This window comes from Taudactylus pleione, unplaced genomic scaffold (assembly GCF_031769625.1).
Source record: "Taudactylus pleione unplaced genomic scaffold, aTauple2 ptg000122l, whole genome shotgun sequence".
Taxonomy (NCBI): domain Eukaryota; kingdom Metazoa; phylum Chordata; class Amphibia; order Anura; family Myobatrachidae; genus Taudactylus; species Taudactylus pleione.
In genome coordinates, this window is record NW_028284524.1 from 2,368,903 (window position 1) to 2,392,167 (window position 23,265).

The 23,265-nt window shown below is 39.2% G+C and overlaps 1 protein-coding gene across 11 annotated transcripts in view; it reads right to left on the bottom strand.

Moving 5' to 3' along the window:
- R3HDM1 (R3H domain containing 1) overlaps positions 1-23,265 on the bottom strand; it is a 134,111-nt gene that overhangs the window by 15,189 nt on the left and 95,657 nt on the right. For 9 of the 11 annotated variants that reach the window (XR_015878394.1, XM_088472259.1, XM_088472262.1 and 6 more), the window contains 8 exons: positions 22,900-23,066; positions 18,411-18,512; positions 4,895-5,152; positions 4,190-4,313; positions 1,798-1,955; positions 1,549-1,700; positions 1,359-1,462; positions 204-364 (listed from right to left, as the gene is read on the bottom strand). Coding sequence is in view for 10 of the 11 variants with exons in the window: in XM_088472259.1 (XP_088328385.1) it covers positions 204-364; positions 1,359-1,462; positions 1,549-1,700; positions 1,798-1,955; positions 4,190-4,313; positions 4,895-5,152; positions 18,411-18,512; positions 22,900-23,066 (1,226 nt within the window). In the remaining variant the exon portion in view is untranslated. The remainder of the gene's footprint in view (positions 1-203; positions 365-1,358; positions 1,463-1,548; positions 1,701-1,797; positions 1,956-4,189; positions 4,314-4,894; positions 5,153-18,410; positions 18,513-22,899; positions 23,067-23,265) is intronic. The other 2 variants (XM_088472261.1, XM_088472264.1) reach the window with 1 other exon arrangement.

The window sequence follows — 23,265 nt, forward strand, 5'->3', positions numbered from 1 at the left end:
GTCTTAAAATGGCATTTGAAGACAATGGTCACTTGTTACAAGGAGCTCCTATTGATGGTCACTGGAATTGTAAAGTATAACAGTTATAACATCTTTCCTATATGGCTGTGACTAACAGATATGTAGTAACATGCACAAAATAATTCAATAACTTAAACATGTATTGACGCAGACAACACAATACTATAATAATGACAATCTACCTGCGCAGAAGGGTCCAGGTTTCCATATTCTGCAGTCTTATGAGCTCTCTGGTGGTCACAATAATATTTATTTGGCTTCCACTGAGGTGATGAATGTGTTTGAGGTGGTGGGTTGTTTGGTAAATTAAGCTGCATCATTACCATCCCCCCACCAGTGGGTGCTGTTGGTACAGGGGGAAATAAATGAATGTGCTGCCGGTAAATGACAGGGCATGACTGCATTGTTGCTTTCAGCCACACATTAATTAACATCACTTACAGATTACATGGGTTTACAGTGAAATGGAATAGGAACAGGTGAGAAGATACACAGGGGCTGGTGCAGAGTTACATGCAAGTATCCACAATTGCAGTTACACTGTGTGCATGGAATTGAGCTATTTGCTCATATGCAGAATTGTATGCCTCTACATGACCACTATTCACCTGCTTGTTTACATAGCCTTCATAATTAGCACACACTTGCAGACGTTCTGTACCTGCTGCGAAACATCCATCTGAAATCAGACAGTTCTCTGCTTATTGCATAACTCTGCATAGTATACCATTGACACGACTCCACTAAAAACTTTGCCTATGTGCGATCCCCACCCCCACACACTGAAGCCCAGTTACACCCTTTCAGATGCAAGTGAAGATACGACAACAACAGATAAGACTCTGAACTGCACATAAATGCAAATGCTCAGCAATAAATGGGCAGTGCTAAACATCACAAAATCAGTCTGCAAAATGGACTTGTTGTAACTCTGCATCACCCCCATAGGCTATAGCTCCAGCAAGAAAACGAAGGCCTTATATAGGTTTCTACTACAAGGAAAAATCGATTAGAGGTCACTCTTGCCATGTGTTCAGGCAGCAGTCTGGAGAACCTACATATGCAGCTTGCTGGAAGATGAGCAAGGTTCATGTAGTTTCTACAACTGTGGGTCTTTATGGGATAAAAGCAAAGTAATATACAGACAACAGACAAGGTCAAACAGGAGAGTTAAAACAGGGGTTTCCTTCTGTGGGACACAAGTAGATAAACCGCTAAACATTGAGACTCAAACAGATGCCTGTAACACAAAGGCATGCTACCACCAGAAAGTCCATAAAAGGCCCCCTTCCCTAGTCCACCGAAGCCCCACAAATTACCAGCCTCCATTTCTTTACCTGCACACGGGGGACCTGGAAGTGGTTGAGAATTACATGGAGAGGTCGTCCTAGGAAACTGCATTTGGTCAGATCCTGGAGGCTGCATATATCCCACTGAGGAGCTGTGAAATATATAAATTGAGATCATACAAATGACCTCCACTGATGGAATAGAAAAAGAATTCTAGGTATTACACATAAAACATACTTCATGTTATTTTGCTGCCCTGGTGAAATGACGCTGTAATAAACTGGCATTCCTGCTGTTGGTAACTGCCCCTGGTTGGACTGGTTAGGGATGAGCACCTGTTGATGATATGGCTGTTGGGGCACAGATTGGGAGCCTTGCCGAACGGGAACCTGGTAAAACAAAGACGTTTGAAGTTAGGGGAAAAAAACAGCTGCCAGGATTCTAGCCCCACCTTCCCTATGTAACCATGTGGAATAACAGCACTACCTGGTATGAGGGTACTGAGGAGTACTGCACCATTACCCCGTGGATGGGATTGGCAATATTGCCGTGTTGGCTGCTGACCAATGGCTGATTCTGTGGTTGCTGCACATTGACCATGCCTTGATAGTTTGGCTGCTGGTTTGGCATTACAGCTGGATAACCTGCGAAAAATAAAACATAATAATAACTATATAGCACTAAGAAGGACCAAACATCTATGCATTGTAGAGACAACCACTTTGTAGGCAGGACCAAACATATCTCCCCCTACCCAGGTTTCTATTTGATTAAACACAAAGAGAAATTCTCTCTAAATTAAGATATTTGTGATGGGTAAAAATCAGTGAAAGTGCTCGCTTGAGTTTAATTCGTAGATCATGCCCTTTGCAGAAACAAATACTCCCTACTGTGCATCATAAAGACACAGACATCAAGTAATGTTCCCTGCAGAGGTAGGTGACATGAAACCCGAGCTGCACTTTCAACTTCACAAAACGGCAAGGGATGAATTTCATTTATATTTCAATAGTTTAAAAAAAAAAAAAAAAAAAACACACGTGTGACCACAAATGGGCCAGTCAAATACATTCACTGTCACTTTAGAAGGACTCATCCACTAAAAACAAAAAAAAATGGCATTATATGGCGATCTGGAGTATTTTTATAGGTGCCCAAATTCAGTCCAGTTTAATCATTCCCATCAGGGCAAAACAAACAAATAACGGATTTAAAATATCTTAGTTTTGATTTATTAAGATTTTCTCTTTTACCTCTTCCTTACATTTCAAGTTACAAATCCTGACGGCTAAGAACAGTGAAAGCTATGGGTTAAAAAATATACAACTACATAAACCCACTCTTCAGTTTAAGCGTGAGGTATAGGGGAAAAAATAAAATAAAATAAAGACTCCTACTTATCTGCAAGATAAAAAGATGTTGGGTCTACAGGGACACTCACTGTTCAAATGGTAGATATTTAACCTTTGAAATTTGTCAAATATAAAAATGTTATTCTTGCTGAAAAGCAGAATCTGGCCACTGTACAGCTTTATTTTCCTACAGTGTCATTTTATGCATCTAAATCCCCAAAGCCCTCCTCCGAATCTCATAGCTGTGTGATAATGCTCCATCAAGATAAAAGATTTGGGTTATAGTTAAATGACAGTGCTGTGCGCCTCTGAGGGCATATTAGGAAATCACACGTTTTGCTTTAGAGGGGGCCCTCAAGTATCTAAAAAGGACCGGACAAGCAAATGGAGTTTCTTTATTGCCTGAACAGCGAAACCATATAAAATAAAACACAAACACACCCCCTTGTACAAGGCACAGTAAGGCAAATACATTTCAGTTTAGAGTGCATTTTGTAAATTATAAATGTTCATCTCTTACTTCTCAACTATTGTAACAGTCAGCAAATAAAAAACAAACTGCACGTTGAAAAGTATCACAATTCTAAAACCTGTATCACATCGTAGAGCAACATCTTCCATCATCACTGTCTCATATACTGTACACAGGAAAAACAATGGTAATCTGCTGACTAGTGAGCTCTGTAAGGAGATGTACTGTAGCACCACCTTTGTAGAAAAGTAATACAGAAACTATTTTGATTGTTTTAAAATCCCTTTCAATCACTGCTGTTTAATGTAGACTAATGAAGTTAGTGTCTATGAAGTATTCTGGCGCCATCATTATTTTGTTCCACGTATAGGTTAGGGTACAAAGAAACGGACTTGCAGCTTATTTTGGGAGTTCTGGACATTTGTACCTCTCTCTAACCAGGAAGCAGCTCCACTGTATAAGAGATCAGTAGGATAACACGCTGGACATTGTCTAACTCGATTAAAGTCAAGCAAGTTAAACAGGAAAAAAGCCAAATGTGCCAGCATTTACTTTGTTATATTTAATTTTCTGAAAACTTTTAGGTAAGTGGTCTCAGCAAATACCAGCAAACCGCATCAGCAAGTAGCTGGTAGAGCATGTTGACACTTGTAGTTCCACAACAGCTGAACAGACAATAACCTTGTTCCGATTTGGCTAAAGAGAGATGCTAGTTTTGAAGAGTGACATTTCTACTTAGGTGGAAGTGTACAACACACTGCTCACACCAATTCCACAACTCCCCAACAGGTAACGAATATATCACACTGCAATTCATACATTCACATTTATTTTCTGGCGACTGTTGAGCAGGAAGTTGACGACAAAAACAGAATTGTGAAATTAAACCTTTTAGATGGGGATCCGAGAAGAGGAGAAAGTGACTGGAAAAGAGACCGGTTCACTGTGAGAAACGTAAACCCTCTCAGACAGCGCCCCGGGCCCGAGTCCCGCCGCTCTACGTCACTATTCTTATCTGGGGGAAGGGGAGGTATATTGACACAAACAGACAAACCTGTTTGGTGAGCAGATTGTGGCAGTGTTTGATTTGGTTGAGAATTGAACTGGACCGATGTTACTGGGCGATATTGTTGGTTCGAGTGAGCAAACTGGTTGGGTGCACAATAGCAGGTTGGTATCTGGACAGAAGAAAAACAGATATTAAGAGGAGATATCTGAAATGTGACAAATCCTAACAAAACTGACTTTTTTCTTGTAGATATTTAATTGCCAATTAAAAAAAAGATGCCCCCCATGAAGTTTGACAGTTTTACTTCAACTTTGTCATTGAAGGAACACGAGTTTCCAGTCATGTTTAAGTGTACCGAGTAGGCAGCCATTTTGTAAGCTAAAGCAATAGCTAAGAATGTATATCAATTCACTGGAAACCAACATACAGTAACTGGTACCTTAACTATGAAACAGTGAAGTTAACTAGAAGTTAACGTATACTCTGCATTCCAATAAAATGTTGGTTTGGCCTGCAAAACGGCTGCATCCAGCATGTGCAGATGACAGGAGTACTGCTTAAGCATGTTTAAGTATCAGAAAGATGTAATTGCTGCACATACAGATAAGCTGTTACATATGTTTTACTAAGTAAATGTAGAATAGTGACTACTTATTAAACAACAAAATAATTACCATTAATAGGTAGTAAACTGCTCATGGTGTCCTTCACTTATTAGTAACTAGAACTATCCCCTAGTGGACACCGTACCTGCTGGAGGGATGGGGGCTGAATGTATCCCTGTGGCTGCAGCACTGAAGAATTGACAGGCTGGCTGGAGGCAGAGTAGTTGGGCGGTGGGACAGACTGTCCGAGTGGTGGAGGAGGGGGAGCCATGATGTAGCCAGACTGTGGCGACGGCTGAAGCACCACAGTAGATTGGAACATGGTCGAATGAGCATCTGATGACTCTACCGATGGCTGTCTGGCAATACTCATATGGCTAAACTGAGAGCCCAGGTTGTCTGGCTATTATATAACAACAGAACAAACATCCTTAAACTTTTGGTTATACACAAGGCCCCAGGACAACAACATAAAATGAAAACATGCAGGAAGGCATTTGTAGGGCTAGAAAAATATAATAAAAACAAATTCACATGAAATATTACACATTTCAGAAAAAAAATGTAATAAAAAACTAATAATCTTTCAAAATGACCTATTCCACAATGGCTTATGTATAAAGGAAGACAAATGATGCAGATGAGCTCTTATAAATAAATATGGTAATGCTTGTCAGATGATCCTTTGAGGATATGACAAATACCCTATACATTTTGTCAGTGATTACAAAGTTGTCAGGCCCTAGAATAGTTTGGACATCATTGATTAGCCAGTGAGAGTGGATGGGGCAGTACAAATATATTTTTAAACTTAATCCATTTTATTAAGCTTAAAATATTCTACATTTAGAGACCAGTGCTGATGTACATAGTGTCAACACTATCCGATATGATACAGCAAACAGGGTGCACGCTGTTTTATACACATGATTTCTTTTTTCATTAGTCAAGGTCTGAAGAATATACCTTACATACAGTCAGGTGCATAAATATTGGGACATTGACAGAATTTTCATATTTTGGCCTCTATTCACCACCACAATGGCTTTGAAATGAAACAAATAAGATGTGCTTTAACTGCAGACGTTCAGATTTAATTTGAGGGTAATTACATCCAAATCAGGTGAACGGTGTAGGAATTACAACGGTTTCTATATGTGCCTCCCACTTTTTAAGGGGCCAAAAGTAATGGGACAAACTAAACAATCCTAAATCTAGCTTTCACTTTTTAATACTTTGTTGCAAATCCTTTGCAGGCAATTACAGCCTGAAGTCTGGAACGCATAGACATCACCAGACGCTGGGTTTCATCCCTGGTGATGCTCTGCCAGGCCTCTACTGCAAATGTCTTCAGTTCCTGCTTGTTCTTGGGGCATTTTCCCTTCAGTTTTGTCTTCATCAAGTGAAATGCATGCTCAATCGGATTCAGGTTAGGGGATTGACTTGGCCATTGCATAACATTCCACTTTTTAGCCTTAAAAAACTCTTTGGTTGCTTTTGCAGTATGCTTCGGGTCATTGTCCATCTGCACTGTGAAGCGCCGTCCAATGAGTTCTGAAGCATTTGACTGAATATGAGCATATAATATTGCCCGAAACACTTCAGAATTCATACTGCTGCTTTTGTCAGCAGTCACATCATCAATAAATACAAGGGAACCAGTTCCATTGGCAGCCATACATGCCCTCGCCATGACACTACCACCACCATGCTTAACTGATGAGGTGGTATGTTTTGGATCATGAGCAGTTCCTTTCCTTCTTGATTCCCATCACTCTGGTACAAGTTGATCTTTGTCTCATCTGTCCATAGGATGTTGTTCCAGAACTGTAATGGCTTTTTTAGATGTTGTTTGGCAAACTCTAATCTGGTCTTCCTGTTTTTGTGGCTCACCAATGGTTTACATCTTGTGGTGAACCCTCTATATTCACTATTGTGAAGTCTTCTCTTGATTGTTGACTTTGACACATATACACCTATCTCCTGGAGAGTGTGCTTGATTTGTCCAACTGTTGTGAAGGGGTTTTTCTTCACCAGGGAAATAATTCTTCTGTCATCCACCACAGTTGTTTTCGGTGGTCTTCCGAGTCTTTTGGTGTTGCTGAGCTCTCCGATGCTTCTTTCTTTTTAAGAATGTTCCAAACAGTTGATTTGGCCACACCTAATGTTTTTGCCATCTCTCTGATGGGTTTGTTTTGATTTTTCAGCCTAATGATGGCTCGCTTCACTGATAGTGACAGGTCTTTGGATCTCATATTGAGAGTCGACAGCAACTGATTCCAAATGCAAATGTCACACCTAGAATCAACTCCAGACCTTTTACCTGCTTAATTGATAATGAAATAACGAGGCAATAGCCCACACCTGTCCATGACATAGCTTTTGAGTTGATAGTCCCATTACTTTTGGCCCCTTAAAAAGTGGGAGGCACATATAGAAACCGTTGTAATTCCTACAACATTCACTTGATTTGGATGTAATTACCCTCAAATAAAATCTGAAAGTCTGCAGTTAAAGCACATCTTATTTGTTTAATTTCAAAGCCATTGTGGTGGTGAATAGAGGCCAAAATATGAAAATTCTGTCAAAGTCCCAATATTTATGCACCTGACTGTAAATATTAAATTTTCTACCACTTTAATGAAATATTTAATCAAGACACCTGATCAAATTGTACACAGGTGACCTAATGTCTCTGCATAGTAACAGCAATGTCAGTCAGTCATCAACTACAAGGAAGGCAACTTCAGATCATAAAAAATGATAGAATGATTTCTAGACCTTATCAGACAACAATATATGAACAAAGAATCTCAGAGTCACAACTTTTTATTTTCTTATGCAAAATCTGTTGCACGTTTTGCAATAATCGACAATGGACTATAGCAGGGTTGCCCAAACTCAGTCCTCAAGACACCATAACAGTAAAGGTTTTAAGAACATCCATACTTGTGCAAAGATGGTATAAAAAAAACTGACTGAGATACTAATAAAGTAATCTGTGCTCAAGCATGGATAGCCTTAAAACCTGGATTGTAAAGCTGGCCATACACCAGACAAACTTTCCTCCAACCATCCAACTAGTGGGCTGGCTGGAATGAGAATCTGGTAATGGATTGGAACAAACAACAATAAGCCATTGGTACCCAAAAGCAGGAAAACGGACAGAAACGGTCCCAGACAAGTTAGTTAAATCTGCTTGATTCAACCAATTTGTCGGAACAACTATTTTTGTCTGTTTTCCGGTGTCTGGGAGCAAATGGCTTATTGTTATTTGTTCCAATACATAACCAGATTTTCATTCCAACCAGCCAACTAGTGGGTGCAGAGTTTGGGAAACACTGGCTTATAGTATCTATTTAGGGACAGAGTGATCAGCCCCTCCTGTTTCTTCGATGGAAAACAAGATGGTGATTGAGACATTTAAAGAGCACACAGATGCCAATAGTTATGCAATGTAGGAAAATTTGCCCTTACTGAGGTAACTCCATGGAGCAGCTAATTTTATGGGCTAAAGGAATATTTCTGAGATTTAAGCAGACATACAAGTAGAAATAGAAGAATACCAGTACTGCTAGACCAGCATCATTGGTAGGTTAGGTGCCAAACTCAAACTGCAAAATGAATATGTAGCCAAGAAATCCAACCCTGATCAAAGATGGCCATTTTTGTGCGGCTCACCAAGGAATATGAAACTTTGGAGACAGCCTTTCCATGGCCCAAAAAATATTCATGCAAAACCAACTAATCAATTCACTAGGAACCAGAGATATCAGTGAGACACTAAAAATGGTGCCTCCTAGGTGAAAAACATTCCCTGAATATCCGCTTAACACACGACATGACTACACCCACTGTAACTAAATGGGTGCACTTGAAAATTTGGGGCGTTATTTATGGTAAAAACACAAAATATTTAAAAGAAAAAAAATTGCAACTTGCAAATCAGTATAGTTGTAAAAAAGTAGTGCAGATTTATTTATTTATTTTTTTGCGCTCCATTTCCCCATGCTTTTTAATTGTAAAGGTGTTCACCGAATAATGTTGAATCAACATAATTTTTAAAATCAGCCATCCCTGAAGAAAAAAAAAAAAAAAACAGCTTAGAAAAGCAGAGTTTACACTCTCTCCTGGAACAATGCAGAATACATCCCTTGAGTTCTGAAATAATTAAGAAAATAGATAACTCTGCCAGAACTGCGTTAGCAGAAACTCGGACAATCTATAAAAATGACAAACCAAAAGTGTTGATTAGAGAACCCTTGAGGATAATTATGGTTGTTTAAGATAATTACAGTTATCGTGATGTCCAACATAAAAAAAATATATAATTTTTTTTAATCAAGTTTGAAAGGATAAGATGTAATGAATAGGTTATACAAGGACTAAATGTGTTCTATACTCTTAATGGATTCTATTCATCTGTAATTATTTTGTGTATATTACATTAAACTCTTAGGGCGGAATTCAATTGATTCCTGCCCCCATCGCGCCCGACGGAGCTATTCAATTCTTGCTCCTGTCGGGCACGATCAGCTGCCAGCGCTACATTTCAGCTCGCAGCCCCTGGGGGATGAGAGCTGAAATGTGCGAAAAGGGTCATGTGTGGGCGCCCAAACATCACTTTTCGCGATCGCGCCCAGCACTTTGGTCGGGTTTAGCTGCTTTACGCGGCTAAACCCGACCACTTTGGATGCGATCAGCACGAAAATCTGGAACAATTGCATAGCGGCCCGCGATCTCCTGTCACTTTAGATGGGAGATGTGGGCCGCGAAAACAATTAAATTCCGCCCTTAACACCTAAAGTACTGTATCTTAAAAGTCACGATATATTACAATAACCTATTTAAGAAATTGATTCTTGAAATTGCATTTTTCGGCTTATATGTACCGTATATAGTAACCTTAAAAATATATTTTTTTAAATAATTAGTATTTAGTTTAGGTCTTTTTAAATAATAATTATTAATATGAAATTCAAGAGGTCGGCCAGAGGAGATTACCAGATCATCCAGCAAAATCTTGCTATAGTTCATCAGCTGCAAACACAAGAAAAGAAAGTACAAGTGCACAACTCCAACATTACTAATTTTATATAATACATTCATAATGCAATAGAATTTTGCAATATATAGAGGTTTTAGCATAATCATGGCCATGGTTATGGGCCTACCCACCGCGCTCAGGTAACCTCTGAGGGTAGGTCCCTAACCTACTAGGGTTGAAATCTAGAGCACAGGACACTCCCAAACAGGCCCAGCTGAGCCACCCCAGGGCATCACTCTAATGAGAGAAGGTGAAGTGTAAGAAAGTGTAAGATAGATAAGAGCAGCTACTGCTGCATATATAAGAAGGTGAAAAGTACATATATATTAAACAAACAATAAAGGTGCTAAAAGTGCAAAAAGAAAAATGTGTTTATAATGTGATGCCCTGAAGCAGCCACACCAAAGCAATCCAGGGGACCCATGCCCCAAAAATCAACCCATAGCTGCACTGCAGTATAAACATTTTTAGGACTTACCTAGGATTGTGCCTTTTACTAAGGTGCAGTCAAAATGCCAGCATCCCTGCTTAAAACCAATGGGGGAGGGGTGCTAATCTAGGTTGAAGGTGTCTCAAACCTTCAGGTGTGCATTGAGCACTCTAAATAGAGTATATAGAAGAGGGGGCCCTAGACTGCACACCATGAAAAAAAAAAAAAAAAAATATATATATATATATATATATATATATATATATATATATAGGGAGGTGCTACCTGTGCAGACTATTGTTGCAAACACAAGAAAAGAAAGTACAAGTGCACAACACCAACATTACTAATTTTGTATAATACATTCATAATGCAATAGAATTTTGCAATACATAGAGGTTTTAGCATATATCATGGTCTCCATAGGTAGCACCTCCCATTATATATATATTCAGGGTGTGCAGGGCCCCCTTTTCTATATAGTTCATCAGCTGTAAGGAACGTCTACTTAAATGATTATTTCTATCAACCATTCTAAACAATTCAATACATCTAGGTGCCGATGCTCCAGCAAAAAAATTAAGTTAACTGTAGGAACATCTTATTACTTGCAGAGGTCCTACTGTTCTTGTGGTTTAGAGCTTTCAGACATTTTGGCCATCTATAAATACAAGGATAATGTAATCAAAGAAAAAGCTAATATGTACAAGTTTTGAAAACTGTATCTCACATAAGAAGGTCACTGTGATATTAAAAGCAAGATCATCACATTCTAAATGTGCCTTTGGCTGCCCGTTCTCCTACTATCAGTAAACACTAATGAGAACACATCCATCTAACTATTTGCAACCAAACAAAGATTAGCTTTTATTAGTCCACTGTACATAGATTGCTGTCAGGAGGGGGGAAATAAAGTCGACCTCTCTAATATTTGCCAATAGAAAGTAGGGATGTACAGGCTCGGATTTACTCGGATCTCAAAACGGCATTTTATTGGCTATCGCCTATCATGTGTTTTGGATAGCCAATATAATAAATCCGAACTTGCGGTAAAGTGGCGATAAGAACCGAGTAAATCCGAGTAAATCAGAGCCTGCACATTCAAGTCACCGCAGACATTTCTTTACATACAAGACACACACACTCCGGACCTTTCATTATTGTCAAAATAATTGGCATGTAAAAAAAAAACCAAAAATAAGGAGCACTTTATTTGAAACGGTCCATAAAAATAAAAATCTATGTAATAAATATTCCTAACATCTAGGAATAGAAATTATGTTATACAACTGATGGGTCACTAGAATGACAAACCCTTATAAAGACACCATTTACTGTATCACTTAATCCCAAAAATTACACAGAAGTTTCCAACTAAACAATTGTGTATTAAATAACTGCCATCTGCGGAATTTTCTAGCTATATTATATAAAATAAATACAATTAAAATAAAATGGTACATACACTCACAATGTATACTGAATACCTGTAAGGACATTAAGTAACTCGTAATCCTAATGCAAGATAAGGACAACAAATTTTATTATATCATAATACAATCGCAGTGCGGTTATCAACTCCATGCAAGAAGTAATCTAGACATATGAAGGACATTACATCACAGTTAAGGGGCATAGCCATTACAAGACCTTGTGAACAATCCGACCAAAACCAGGAGGTTTTGGTCGCATTGTTCACAAAGTCGTGTAATGGATAGCCGGCAAGGACCAGCGATGCGTGTGCATGTGGGTCTTTGTCGACCCAGACTATCTACTGCACATGCCAGTCAACCTGACGACACTCGTCAGGTTCGGCATGTTGAGAGATAGGAGTTCGCACTCCTGCACTGAATGACGCACCGCACCTCAGTGACCTGAAGGTCTGAACGCTAGACTTCAGTCTTTCAGGTCGCCTAGTGGATAGGCCCCTTTATAATAATAGTAATTTTACAATTTTTGGTTTGTGCACAGTGTGGGGTGAAATACTTTTTATTTTTATTGAGTGCAATTATAGGATAGATAAGGGAAATAAAATCGATAAAATAGACAGACCTTTAAAGTCTGCCCTGAATCAGACATGCGCACTGACAGACATGTATAGAAAGAATTTAAATTGGGGCCATACGGAAATCTGGCACCTTCGGAATTGCAGAATATGTACTGAGGGGCCATATGCTTCCCCTCAAATCTATTACTAACTCTGATCGCATAGTTAGTCTGAAGGTAAAAATAATAAAAATCACATATGTAATACGGAATATTCCGAAATACAGAATTATTTTGGCATGACTGAGATAATGAAACCTTTGATTTTTGATGGATCAGTGTACACAAACTTTGTCTAAGGCATAAATTATTATTAGAAACATTGTATAAAATTACCTTCAGGCTGTGTGTATCAAGTCTATATGAAACATAAATGAATTTAATTTCTGTACACAAACTTTGTTTGAGCCACAAAATTATTGAAAATATTGTGTAAAATTACCTGCAGGCTGTGTGTATAAGGTGTATATAACACATAAATGCATTCTGTGTGTATATTTGTGTCCCATTCCCAAGATATTTCATTATGGTATGCAAATATTCCAAAATACGGAATATTCAGTTATCCAAAATACCCCCTGGTTCCAAGCATTTTGGATATGGGAGACTCAACCAGTAAAATCCTATATTAAATATTAATTTTTTTTTTTTAAATGAAGATGCCCAAGTCTATACAAGAGAAAGTCCAGGAAACCTTTGTTTATAAAACGAAGGGATATCACACTGCAGCTAAACAAGTTAACGTAATTAAAAATGTCTAAAGGAAGATTTAAAAACTGAAAGATGCCACAGCCTCACTAGACAGCATGCACCATAACTGCCCTGGGTGATAGATCAATCACCTTCTATTTAGTACAATTCATGCACATCCAGGTGGGTATAATTTCTCAGTTTGAATGCTTGAAGTGTTTTTTCTTAGTAGAAAAAGATCTAAACACATTTTTAAATGTTATAATTCAACATAAACCAGGATTCTGCTTTATAAATATATTGTAAGTAGTAAAGGGACCTGGAATATGCCAGGTAAAAAGTTAGTCTGATTCCCGCCCGCACCCAATCCTCCTTTCTGTTGTGTCTCCAAGTCCACCCCCCCTTCCCCGGCATCAGTTTGTTTTTACAAACTTGTCTAAATCACTGTTTTTGTCCAGTTAATCTGGGGCAAACAACAGATTTTCATTCCGACCAGACAACCAAATGACTATTTGAAAAGATAGTCTTTAGATGTGTGTTCAGCTTTACAGAGCATGTTTTACAGCTCTCCTAGTTTGTGCTTATGTATATTTATTACTGGCTAAGACATTTTAGAGAGATCCAGAGATGGAGCCAATTATTTAAATTTTGATACTGAGATCTGTAAAACATGCTGTTAGAGGTCCTAAGTACTGGAGTTTGAAAACACTGACTTGAAACAAGGGACAGAGAAAAAAAAAATTCTACTGTTCGCCTACTCACTTCATCACGCCAAATACAGGCTATCCTACAACCTTCAAATCTTTAAATATGGGTAAACCCATGACTTAATAAGAGCCTACCCTATACTAATGGGACACACCTACACTGCGATCCTAATTCCAAATTCACTTTTCTTGGCTGTGCCCTTTTGCCACCAACTAGTAAACACTCACAAGCATGACCCACTTTACCCTTTGTTTTCATACCTGCAATTATTTTGCCTACCTTGTATGTCCCTGTTTTATATAAAGTGGTGTCCAGCATTGTAAAGGGGATGCGTCAGAATGCCGATCACTGGGATTCCGGCCATCGGAATGCCGATGCAGGAATCCCAAAGGCAAGTACTGGGGATAGAGGGAGGGATAGTGTAAGGGGTTAGGTACTAGGGGGAGGGTTAGGGTTAGGCTGTGGGGGTGGGATTCTGACCGCCGGGATCCCGTGCACCGGCATCCCGTACCCAACCCATTGCAAAGTATAGTAATGCTTCACAAAATAGAAACATTCAAAAATGTAAGAAAAGCATTGATAATATATTGAATAAAACATTTCAATAAAGTATCTAATATAATTCAGAAGGGCAGACATTTTTATAGAAATTAATTTGTATTTACACTTTGAAATTGGAATACTGAAAGCTTAACAAAACAATGCATTTTATCACAGAAAGGACAATAGATCCATAAAATGAGATTATTTTACTTATGTAGTAACCTCTTCTCTAAATCCAATGGTGGACTCTGGGTACAGAGTGCAGAGGCAATTTACAGTCAATAGCTGAAACTCCTTCCTCTCTATGCCTCTCCTCGGGGAGGGGGGTGGGGGGAGAGGAAGAAAAAACAAAACAGAGACAAGAACGAAATAGGGTAAATGGAAGACACCCACTGTCCCTCATAGGATTCAGAGAAAGACTTAGGAGTAAATTTACTAATGTGAGTTTCTAGAAGTGAGTTTTAAAAGTGATGTTGCCCGTAGTAATCAGATTCTACTTAACATTTAACTAGCACCTTCTAGAAGATAATAACTAGAATCTGAATGGTTGCTATGGGCAACATCACTTTTAAAACTCACTTCTAAAAACTCTCACTTTAGTAAATTTACCCCTTAGCATGAGCACAAAAATCCCATTTTCTAATTCATCCATGGAGAAGACTGGAATACAGTTCCTAAGGAAGGGTATGAAGAGAAGTCACTGTGAGAAGCACCTTACATCCAAAACAGCTACCTCCAGATGCAAAAGTATAAAATCTGTAAGATTTCAGGAAGATGTGCACCAAAAACCACCTGGCAATGGGTCTGTCTAGCAACTGAACAGAGTCTCTCTTGTGGATATTGTAAAGTAGGCCTGGCTCTCCAGCTGTTTTAAAACTACAAGTTCCAGAATGCCTTCCCATCGTTCAGCTGGTAAAGCATGCTGGGACTTGTAGTTTCACAAAAGCTGGAGAGCCGCAGGTTGGCCATGCCTGTTGTAGAGGACCAACAGGTAATCCATTCTACATAATTACCTGGTCCTATGTACATACTGTAGACCTACAATTCCCTCATCATCAAGCAGAGGCTCCCAAACGCGGTCCTCAAGGCTCCCCAACAGTTCAGGTTTTAGAGATATCCATAGTTGAGCACAGGTGTTAAATCAAATTGACTGGAGGTACTAATTAAGTCACTGTGCTCAACCATGGATATCTTTAAAACCTGAACTGCCGGGGAGCCTTGAGGACCTTGTTTGGGAACCTCTGCCTTAGAGACTTATCCTGATCTCTAAGACCAGGGCCACTATGTCTTGATTCAGATGGAACTTGGAAACTACTTTGGAAGAAAAGAAGGCTTGGTTCTAATGAAAGGAGAGGATTACAAGACAGAGCTCTCATGAGAAAATTTTTCTGGCCTTGAAATAGCAAACTGGAAGACACCCTTCAGGTAAGTAAACATATCTCTGAAGGTTAAAATGAAGGATGCTGCAAAGTGGTCTGCATTAGACTGAGTCTCCAAGGAGCTACTTGAGGGAAGTGTGTAGGATGTACATACATCACTCCCTTTAAAAAAAAAAAAAAAGTCTCTAAAAGTCAAGAAAGCTAAGACCTGTACCGTCAAAAGTTAAGTTTTAAATCCACTTCGAGACCACCATGAAGAAACAGCAAATTGGTCCATCTGAATGGAAGAGGTAGGAAAAACATGCACTTCACAACAGGAGAATTAATTTTCCAATTATTCCTGGCCAAAACAAGAAACAGCCTTAAATATGATCCGAACCACACTATCAGAAAAACCCTTTCCTTTAAAAAATATATCTGTTGAAACCATATTTATTAAAACAGGGAACAGGTATATCAGATGGGAACTGATAGAACAGATGGCAGAAACAAGGTACAAAATGTTGCAAATCCCACGTCATGGAGAAGAGAACTACCTTGCTGTTCAACCAAGATGCCATCATGTCTGAATCTGATTGCCACCACCTGTCTACAATCTCCTGAAAGATATCATAATGAAGACTCTGCATGCTGAGTAAATCTGCTTCCCAGTTTTCTACCCCAGGGATTAAACTCATCTGAAACATTGTCTCTGCTCAAGGCATAATCTTGCTGGTCTCCCTCACGGCCAGAGCAGTTTGGTGTCCCTATGGTAAATTATGTAAACTATTGCCATGGCATGGTTTGACGAGATCTTGATTACTTATTCTTGCAAGAACAGATGTCTGGTAGCCAGAAAATGGACATCTATCTGAGCTCCAGCACATTTATCAGGAGCTTTGACTCCTCCAAAGGCTTTGGAGCCAGGGCTCCATTTTCGCCTGCAACTGGAATTTTAGGGACATCCGGTTCATAAAAGTAAAAAGATTTGAAGAAAAACCTAATCCTTATCTGATGCTCCAGGACTGGAATAGCTACTGTAATGCAAAATGTTTTTTTTTTTAATTTCCCTTAAGAATGGTGATGAATAATTGTCTGGGAAAGGATCTGGTCTCGGCAGAGAATTAAGATATAGCTCAGACTACTGATGCTTCTCACTCAGGTATATGTAGTGCAATAGAACCATTGGTCCCAGAAGAAAAGCAAATGGGGTCCCACCCATGTGAGTAGCCTATCCGTCATGCTGGCTGCTTGTCAGTAGACTTGGGAGTTAGATGTCAAACATATTTACCTCACAAGGAGCAGAGAACTGATACCTGGAGGTCTAACCCCACACCGTCCCATTGAAATTAACAAAACAGACACAAGGCCCTTCAGTCTAAGGGCATTATTGGGGAGAAAGGAACACATGGTGCATGGGAGATCATATAAATATTAAGAACAAATTCTAGGTCTTTACAACAGCGTTTCATTGCCTTTGCCTATAGCAGAGATCATTCCAATACTGTGCATTGTAGACCCATTTATACACATCACTTTTTGTTATATACAAGGAGATAAAAAAAAATCTCTGCCTACATAATATGAAGACTTGGAGTGAGGAGACCTTTGTAGGAGGCCAGAAACAGAAAATATTATGTATTTCTGGGACGTCCATGTTTTCTCCTCTTCATGTCCAGATCAAATTTTACAAATATGTCATGAACACAATTAATATTTCTTAGTACATGCAAGTGAATTTCAAATATAGTTTTATTCCAGGACATGCAGGCTCACTTTTGGCAGTGCATTAGATTATTATTATTATATGTGCATTACATAGGGAAAATATGCTAAAATAAATACAGAGTTTCAGCGTAACCATTCAAAAAATTTGTCCAATTTCAATACCAACTTATTTTTTGAGAAGAATATAATAAAAAAAAAAAAAAAAAATCACTACATGCAATGCTGGGTTAAAATAAAAAATAAAAAAAAAATAAAAAAAAAGACCAGAAAATTTAACAAAGCTACTTTATTCAAAAATGCTAATTCCTTGTTCCAAGTAGTGTATGCATGCAATAATAATAATAGGATATAAGGTATAGATGCCAGTGGAAACATTGGTCCATTTTCAGTAGATAGAAATAAAGCAAGTTATCTATAAACAGTAGAGGTCGGGTATGCAGTCTATAAATCAGCTATAAACCAGTTACATCAAGGAGGTGCCACTGCATTATTTATGACACCTGACTTATATTCAGTGACGTACAAGTGAATGGATCAGTTGCATTCTCAAGGATATTAGCCAACTAAACAGATGCCACTGTGTGTAGGTGACAGGTTCCCTTCATGGGCACAGGAGGGAGTCATTAAGAGCCAATTTACAGAGGAAAACAGCTAAAACTTGGCAAACTAACAATGACACCTACAATGTCATTGCATAGGGAACCACAGTGAAAGCATTCAATAATGCATGGGACAAACACGATTGTTGAGAAATAACTCAACATTAAAATATAATCTCTGTCATTGTTGTACAATGTTAAATTTAATTTAGACCTCTACAGCAAACGTTTAGTAGTGAGGAAAGGTTTGATCTGTGTATTAGGAGAAATGTATGTAGATAATCAGTGATAATGTACAAGTAGTATCATTATACACTTATGTTGTTGCTAAATTGTTTTTATTTATATACGGTATAAATCTTAGGAGCACAGATGGTTCCCATATGTGTACTGTGAGGGTTCTATTGTACCAACTCATGCATTTATAAAGACACGAACACACCACATACACGAAGATCAAGCTGCACAGAGATTACAACAATGCACACATAGAGAAGAGCAGAAGATAGTACCACAGTGTACTGCTGAGTGGGTGAGACTTGCAGGAGCGGGGGTGGATAAGAGACGGCTGGGTACTGAACAGGTTGCGAAGAAGACAGCAGAGACCGGATAGGCTGAAGGAGTAACAATTAAAACAGACTGTTAATAACACAAGAAAAACAGATATGGAAACACTTAAATGGACTGTTGGCAAAATAATTATTTGAGTGCACCCATTGGCCACACACAGGAGACGACCATTAAGTTGGCTGAGCCAATATCCACAAAACTGCAGACAAAATTCACCAACACTAATGAATACTCTCTCTTTTTTTTTTTAAATAAGTCAGTTTGTAACATACTCGTTTTATATTGTGTCAAATAACCACTAATGGTGCAGGTGCAGTTCAGTGAGAAACATGTAAAAGATACAGCTACATGAATAAAAGTAAAGGTGCCCATCCACTAGACGATTAAGTTGAGCGATTGAACGATAACAATGGTTCAATTGTTTGCAAAAATGTCTAAAACGACCAGCGATGCGCGTGCCTGCTGGTCGTTTAGACATCTATCATTGTGCAAACATGCTGGACAACCTGACAATAACGTCAGGTTGAGCATGTTAGCAGATGATTGATGAGCCTGCACTGAACGACAGCTTGTTCAGTGCAGGCTCATCACAGACTGACAAATGACTGCACGGTTACAATGTCGTAATCGTGCAGTCGTTTTCATGTCTGCTATGTGGATGGGCACCTTAATAAAAGGTTGATGATCACCAGTAAGCGTTCAGGAGTAATTAACTAAAATACTCGTAGGTGGAATGTCTGCAGCTGAAATAGTCTGATAAGACAGGCCCGTGGGCGAATCCAACTTCCAGGATGAAATTGGAGAGGTTATAACGCAAAAATATTTCAACAGCTGTTTAGAACGGCTCAGTTTCTTGACTTCACAGCAGAGGCTTAATGCTCACTTGCACAGGGTGGTCATCCTATACCCAGTGTATCAGTCATTCATTTCTGCTTACTCATAACTTCCACTACAGGGAGCACGCATGACAATCTAAGACTGGGGGTGGGGGAGAAGGGGACTGCGGCTGTTTGAACACACAGGGAAGGGTCTCAGAATGAGATCACAACAGCACCAATCAGGAACATAATAAAGCGGCGATTCTTGTAGAGTGACAGTCCGTACTGAAGAGACTATAGTAGGACAACAGCAGCACCTTCCCATTTTAATATTAACAAATATAGTATATATTTGGGGTAATGTATTATGCTGCAACATATGAGAGTCTAACAAATATGGCCTAATACGTCCTTATTTTCCAGTCATGCAGGTTTCCTGGTATTGAAGTTAGTACTTTGAGCACGGTCTGTACCATCCTCTGCAATCTACAGCTCATTGTGAATGTGCGTTAACGCTAAATGTACCTTTGGTGGATGCAACACAAGACATCACATTCCATCTATTTCAGATAAAAGAGGACTGTCTTATTGTTCCCAAATTGGCTCTAAGAGATTTTTGTTTACTTCAATAGAGTTAAATTAAATACTGCTACCGGGTATTTCTTTGATGCAAAAATCACAAATAAAACAAAAAAACATCATTATTCATATTAGCACACAAGGAACATTTCTCATACTTTTAGTAAGAACTATGTGTCCCTGGGTAATTAAATTGTAAGCTTTGAAGCCTAATTGACAATTTCACTGAGAGACTAAGGGCCATATGTATTAAAAGTAGCAGAAGTACTGGGTTTTTTTTTCGTTCAGCGTACATGGCAGTGATGAGAATCTTTTTTTTTTTTTACATAATTATCCCCGCTATGTACTAACTGTAACTTGCAGGGACAGCAGTAGCGATAAGCGCTGTCCATGCGAGTTACATCCTGGGCACATTGGAGGAGTCATTCACATATTTGAAAGACTCCTCCTGGGAATCTGACTTCGTGCACAGTAGCAGTTTCCCAAGCTGGATAGAGTCTGCGGGAGAGGGATCGCAAGATCATTTTCCTATAAGATTGCCTCCATAGGCATAAAGTGGATTACACCACCTGAGGTGTTCAGAGTTTGATACATAGGGGTCAGGCCATAGTCCCCTTTGAAAATGGGGACTTCGGTCTGCAGCAGTAGTCAGTCTTTTGTAGGAAATCCCTTCCATTAGGTTGTTGTTACATAGTGGTGATATAAAAAAAATATGCAGTAGCTGTAGTTTCTGCATTATTGTATGAAATAGCTTGATAAATAAGTCTCTCAAATAGCAGAAATTTTCTGTTTTCACTGTAGAACTTCCTAAATTATATATTATCCATTACCTTAGATTATAAGCATACCAGAACCAACAGTGTAGTATGAATGCAGGTGACTTTCCAAACCTTTAAAATGTACTACACAGTGTATGTTACACCTTGAAAATACACATTTGACTAGTAAGCACTGTGGCAAAAGCATCAGTACTCAGGAATTATAAACATTGAAATGTTTTAACGTCTCTATATTCTAACAATCTAGAGCTTATTATTGCCATTCCTGAAATCATATTTCCAACAAGAGGTTACACGTCACAAAAATAAGATGACTGACGTGTCACAAACAATGGATCACATTGAATAGAAAAACTTATACACAGGATGAAGACTAGAGGCAGACTGGCCCAATGGGTTACCAGCTGATAGTAACTGAGTGCCATGGCTGGACAGGGTATTTGGTCAGTGCCCTGTTGTTCTCTGGGCCCCTTAAGGTCATAATGACACCCCCATTAGAAATCATGTCTTGTCGCAGAATCAGCCGGTAGCCCTAATACCATTGTAGCACAGAGAAAACATATACTATGCAATTAATGTCTGGTTGTCCTGCTTTACATTATAAGTCTGGATGGGTTAGTAACTCCTACAGAAATGTTCATCTGTAAACTAAAAAGGAGCCTTGGCTATAACATCAGGAAATGGTAACAGCATTGCTTTTTTTTCATAATTTGAATGTTATTTTTGGGCTTGCTGGCTTTTTAACTTATGTGTATGTTTATTATTGTATCTACACTGGCATACATACAGTGAGGACCTTGTATATATGTCCTTTGATGTGTTGAAAGCCTGCTTCTTTTGTCCATTCAGTATGCTCAGACCTGTTCATTATAATGCTAATCGGGCTTAGTATATTCATTTCCCTTTGTTTACAATTGGTGGTAAGACCCGCCCATGTTATGTCACCATTGGTGTTCAGATTGAAACCTGGTAGCGCAATTGGTTCAGCTACCTTGCAATTTTACACATCATGTGACTACACTCGTAGGGGACATGTTACGATGGTAACACACCTACATATATCGCGATTGTGATAACTGATGTTGTTTTGGACACAGGCGCTATTATGTTGCCTGGCTACACCGGACGCCAGTGTTTATGGTGAGGTGATGCTAGTGTACTGTGAGGTAACGTAGCGGGTGCCTGCCTCACATGACATCATTGACATGTGACTACTCCTCCCACTGGTTGGTTAACTCATGGTGAGGCTTGCTCCACTTCCCTCTAAGTGGGCATGGACTCTCTGGCGTGCGTTCCAGCATGGTCTGAGTATTGACACACTAATTACATGGCTCTCACCTGGTAAGTATTGCCTGTGCTATTTAAACTGTGATGTTGTCTGTTAATGCTGCACCTTTTCTGATGGCTTGAACATTTTGTGGCGTTTTTCTACACAAGTAGAACTCAAGTTTTTTGATGGTTACATTGTGGTTGCACCCCAAATGGATGAAATCGTTGCAGTGAGTGCAACGTATGGGAGCAAATGACAATTGACCATTTGCTTATAAACACTGGAAAACAGACATATATATATGCAATATAATTATTATACACATATATATGCAATAGCACACACGTTCATACCTCAGGAGCTTCACCTTTGATATATCAGGTTGAACACTTAAGTGAACAGATAAAATTTGCCCGACACAGGTCTGGGCATAGAGGATAACTGTACAGTATATATATTTTGCCTGGATATTAGGGATGGGTGGCAATTTAAAGTGTTTGATATGGGCATACTACCCATCTGCAGATCTCAAAACTTCCCTCAGGGATCAGGATTAGCGGACAATTCATTACATCCCTAAATACATTTCTGCAGTAGGTCTTTTGTCATCTCGGTTCATCAGTGTAATTGCCATTTATATAGATAATATACACAGCACAATGTGACTGTGTTAAGATGGGTGCCCGCCCAGTTGTGACATCACTTCATGCAGCAAGTGTACGGGCAGTCGGCGGACCTCCCACACACACAGCCAGATGCATAAATATATCTGCAGATATATCGGCCATTGGCTGGGCTGCACTGCCGACGTGATATGTCTGCGAACTATGTAGTTCACAAACATATCAGAGTTCCACACCTGCCGACACGCTCGCAATATATTTCGCCCAGTGTTTACCTAGCATTACAATGTGTGTTCTAATCAGACAGGTTATGTGGAAAATACAAATAGCTGGGAATGCAAGGAGTCTGGCTCCGCACATACCTGTGGTATTATGTGGTTTGGAGCTTGTTGAGGAGGGGCCGGGAGAGGAGGTGGGGGTGGGGGCGGAGGAGGATGAGCGGGAGTAGGCACTTGGGTCCTAACCGGCTGCTGAGTCACAGGAGGATTATATACAACTGGAGTGCCGTCTGGGTTTATAAATGGCTGACCTGTGGAAAGACGACACAATGTCATTTAATCTCCTGCATTAACACAGACTCATAACTAAGTACGTTGTGTTGATAATCAGGTCTGTAATTCCTACTGCACATTTAAAATTAAAAACCTATATAAAATATACATTATAATGGGTTTACATCAGAACTAGATACATGACATTTAATAAAATGAGTACTGTTGACTAACTAC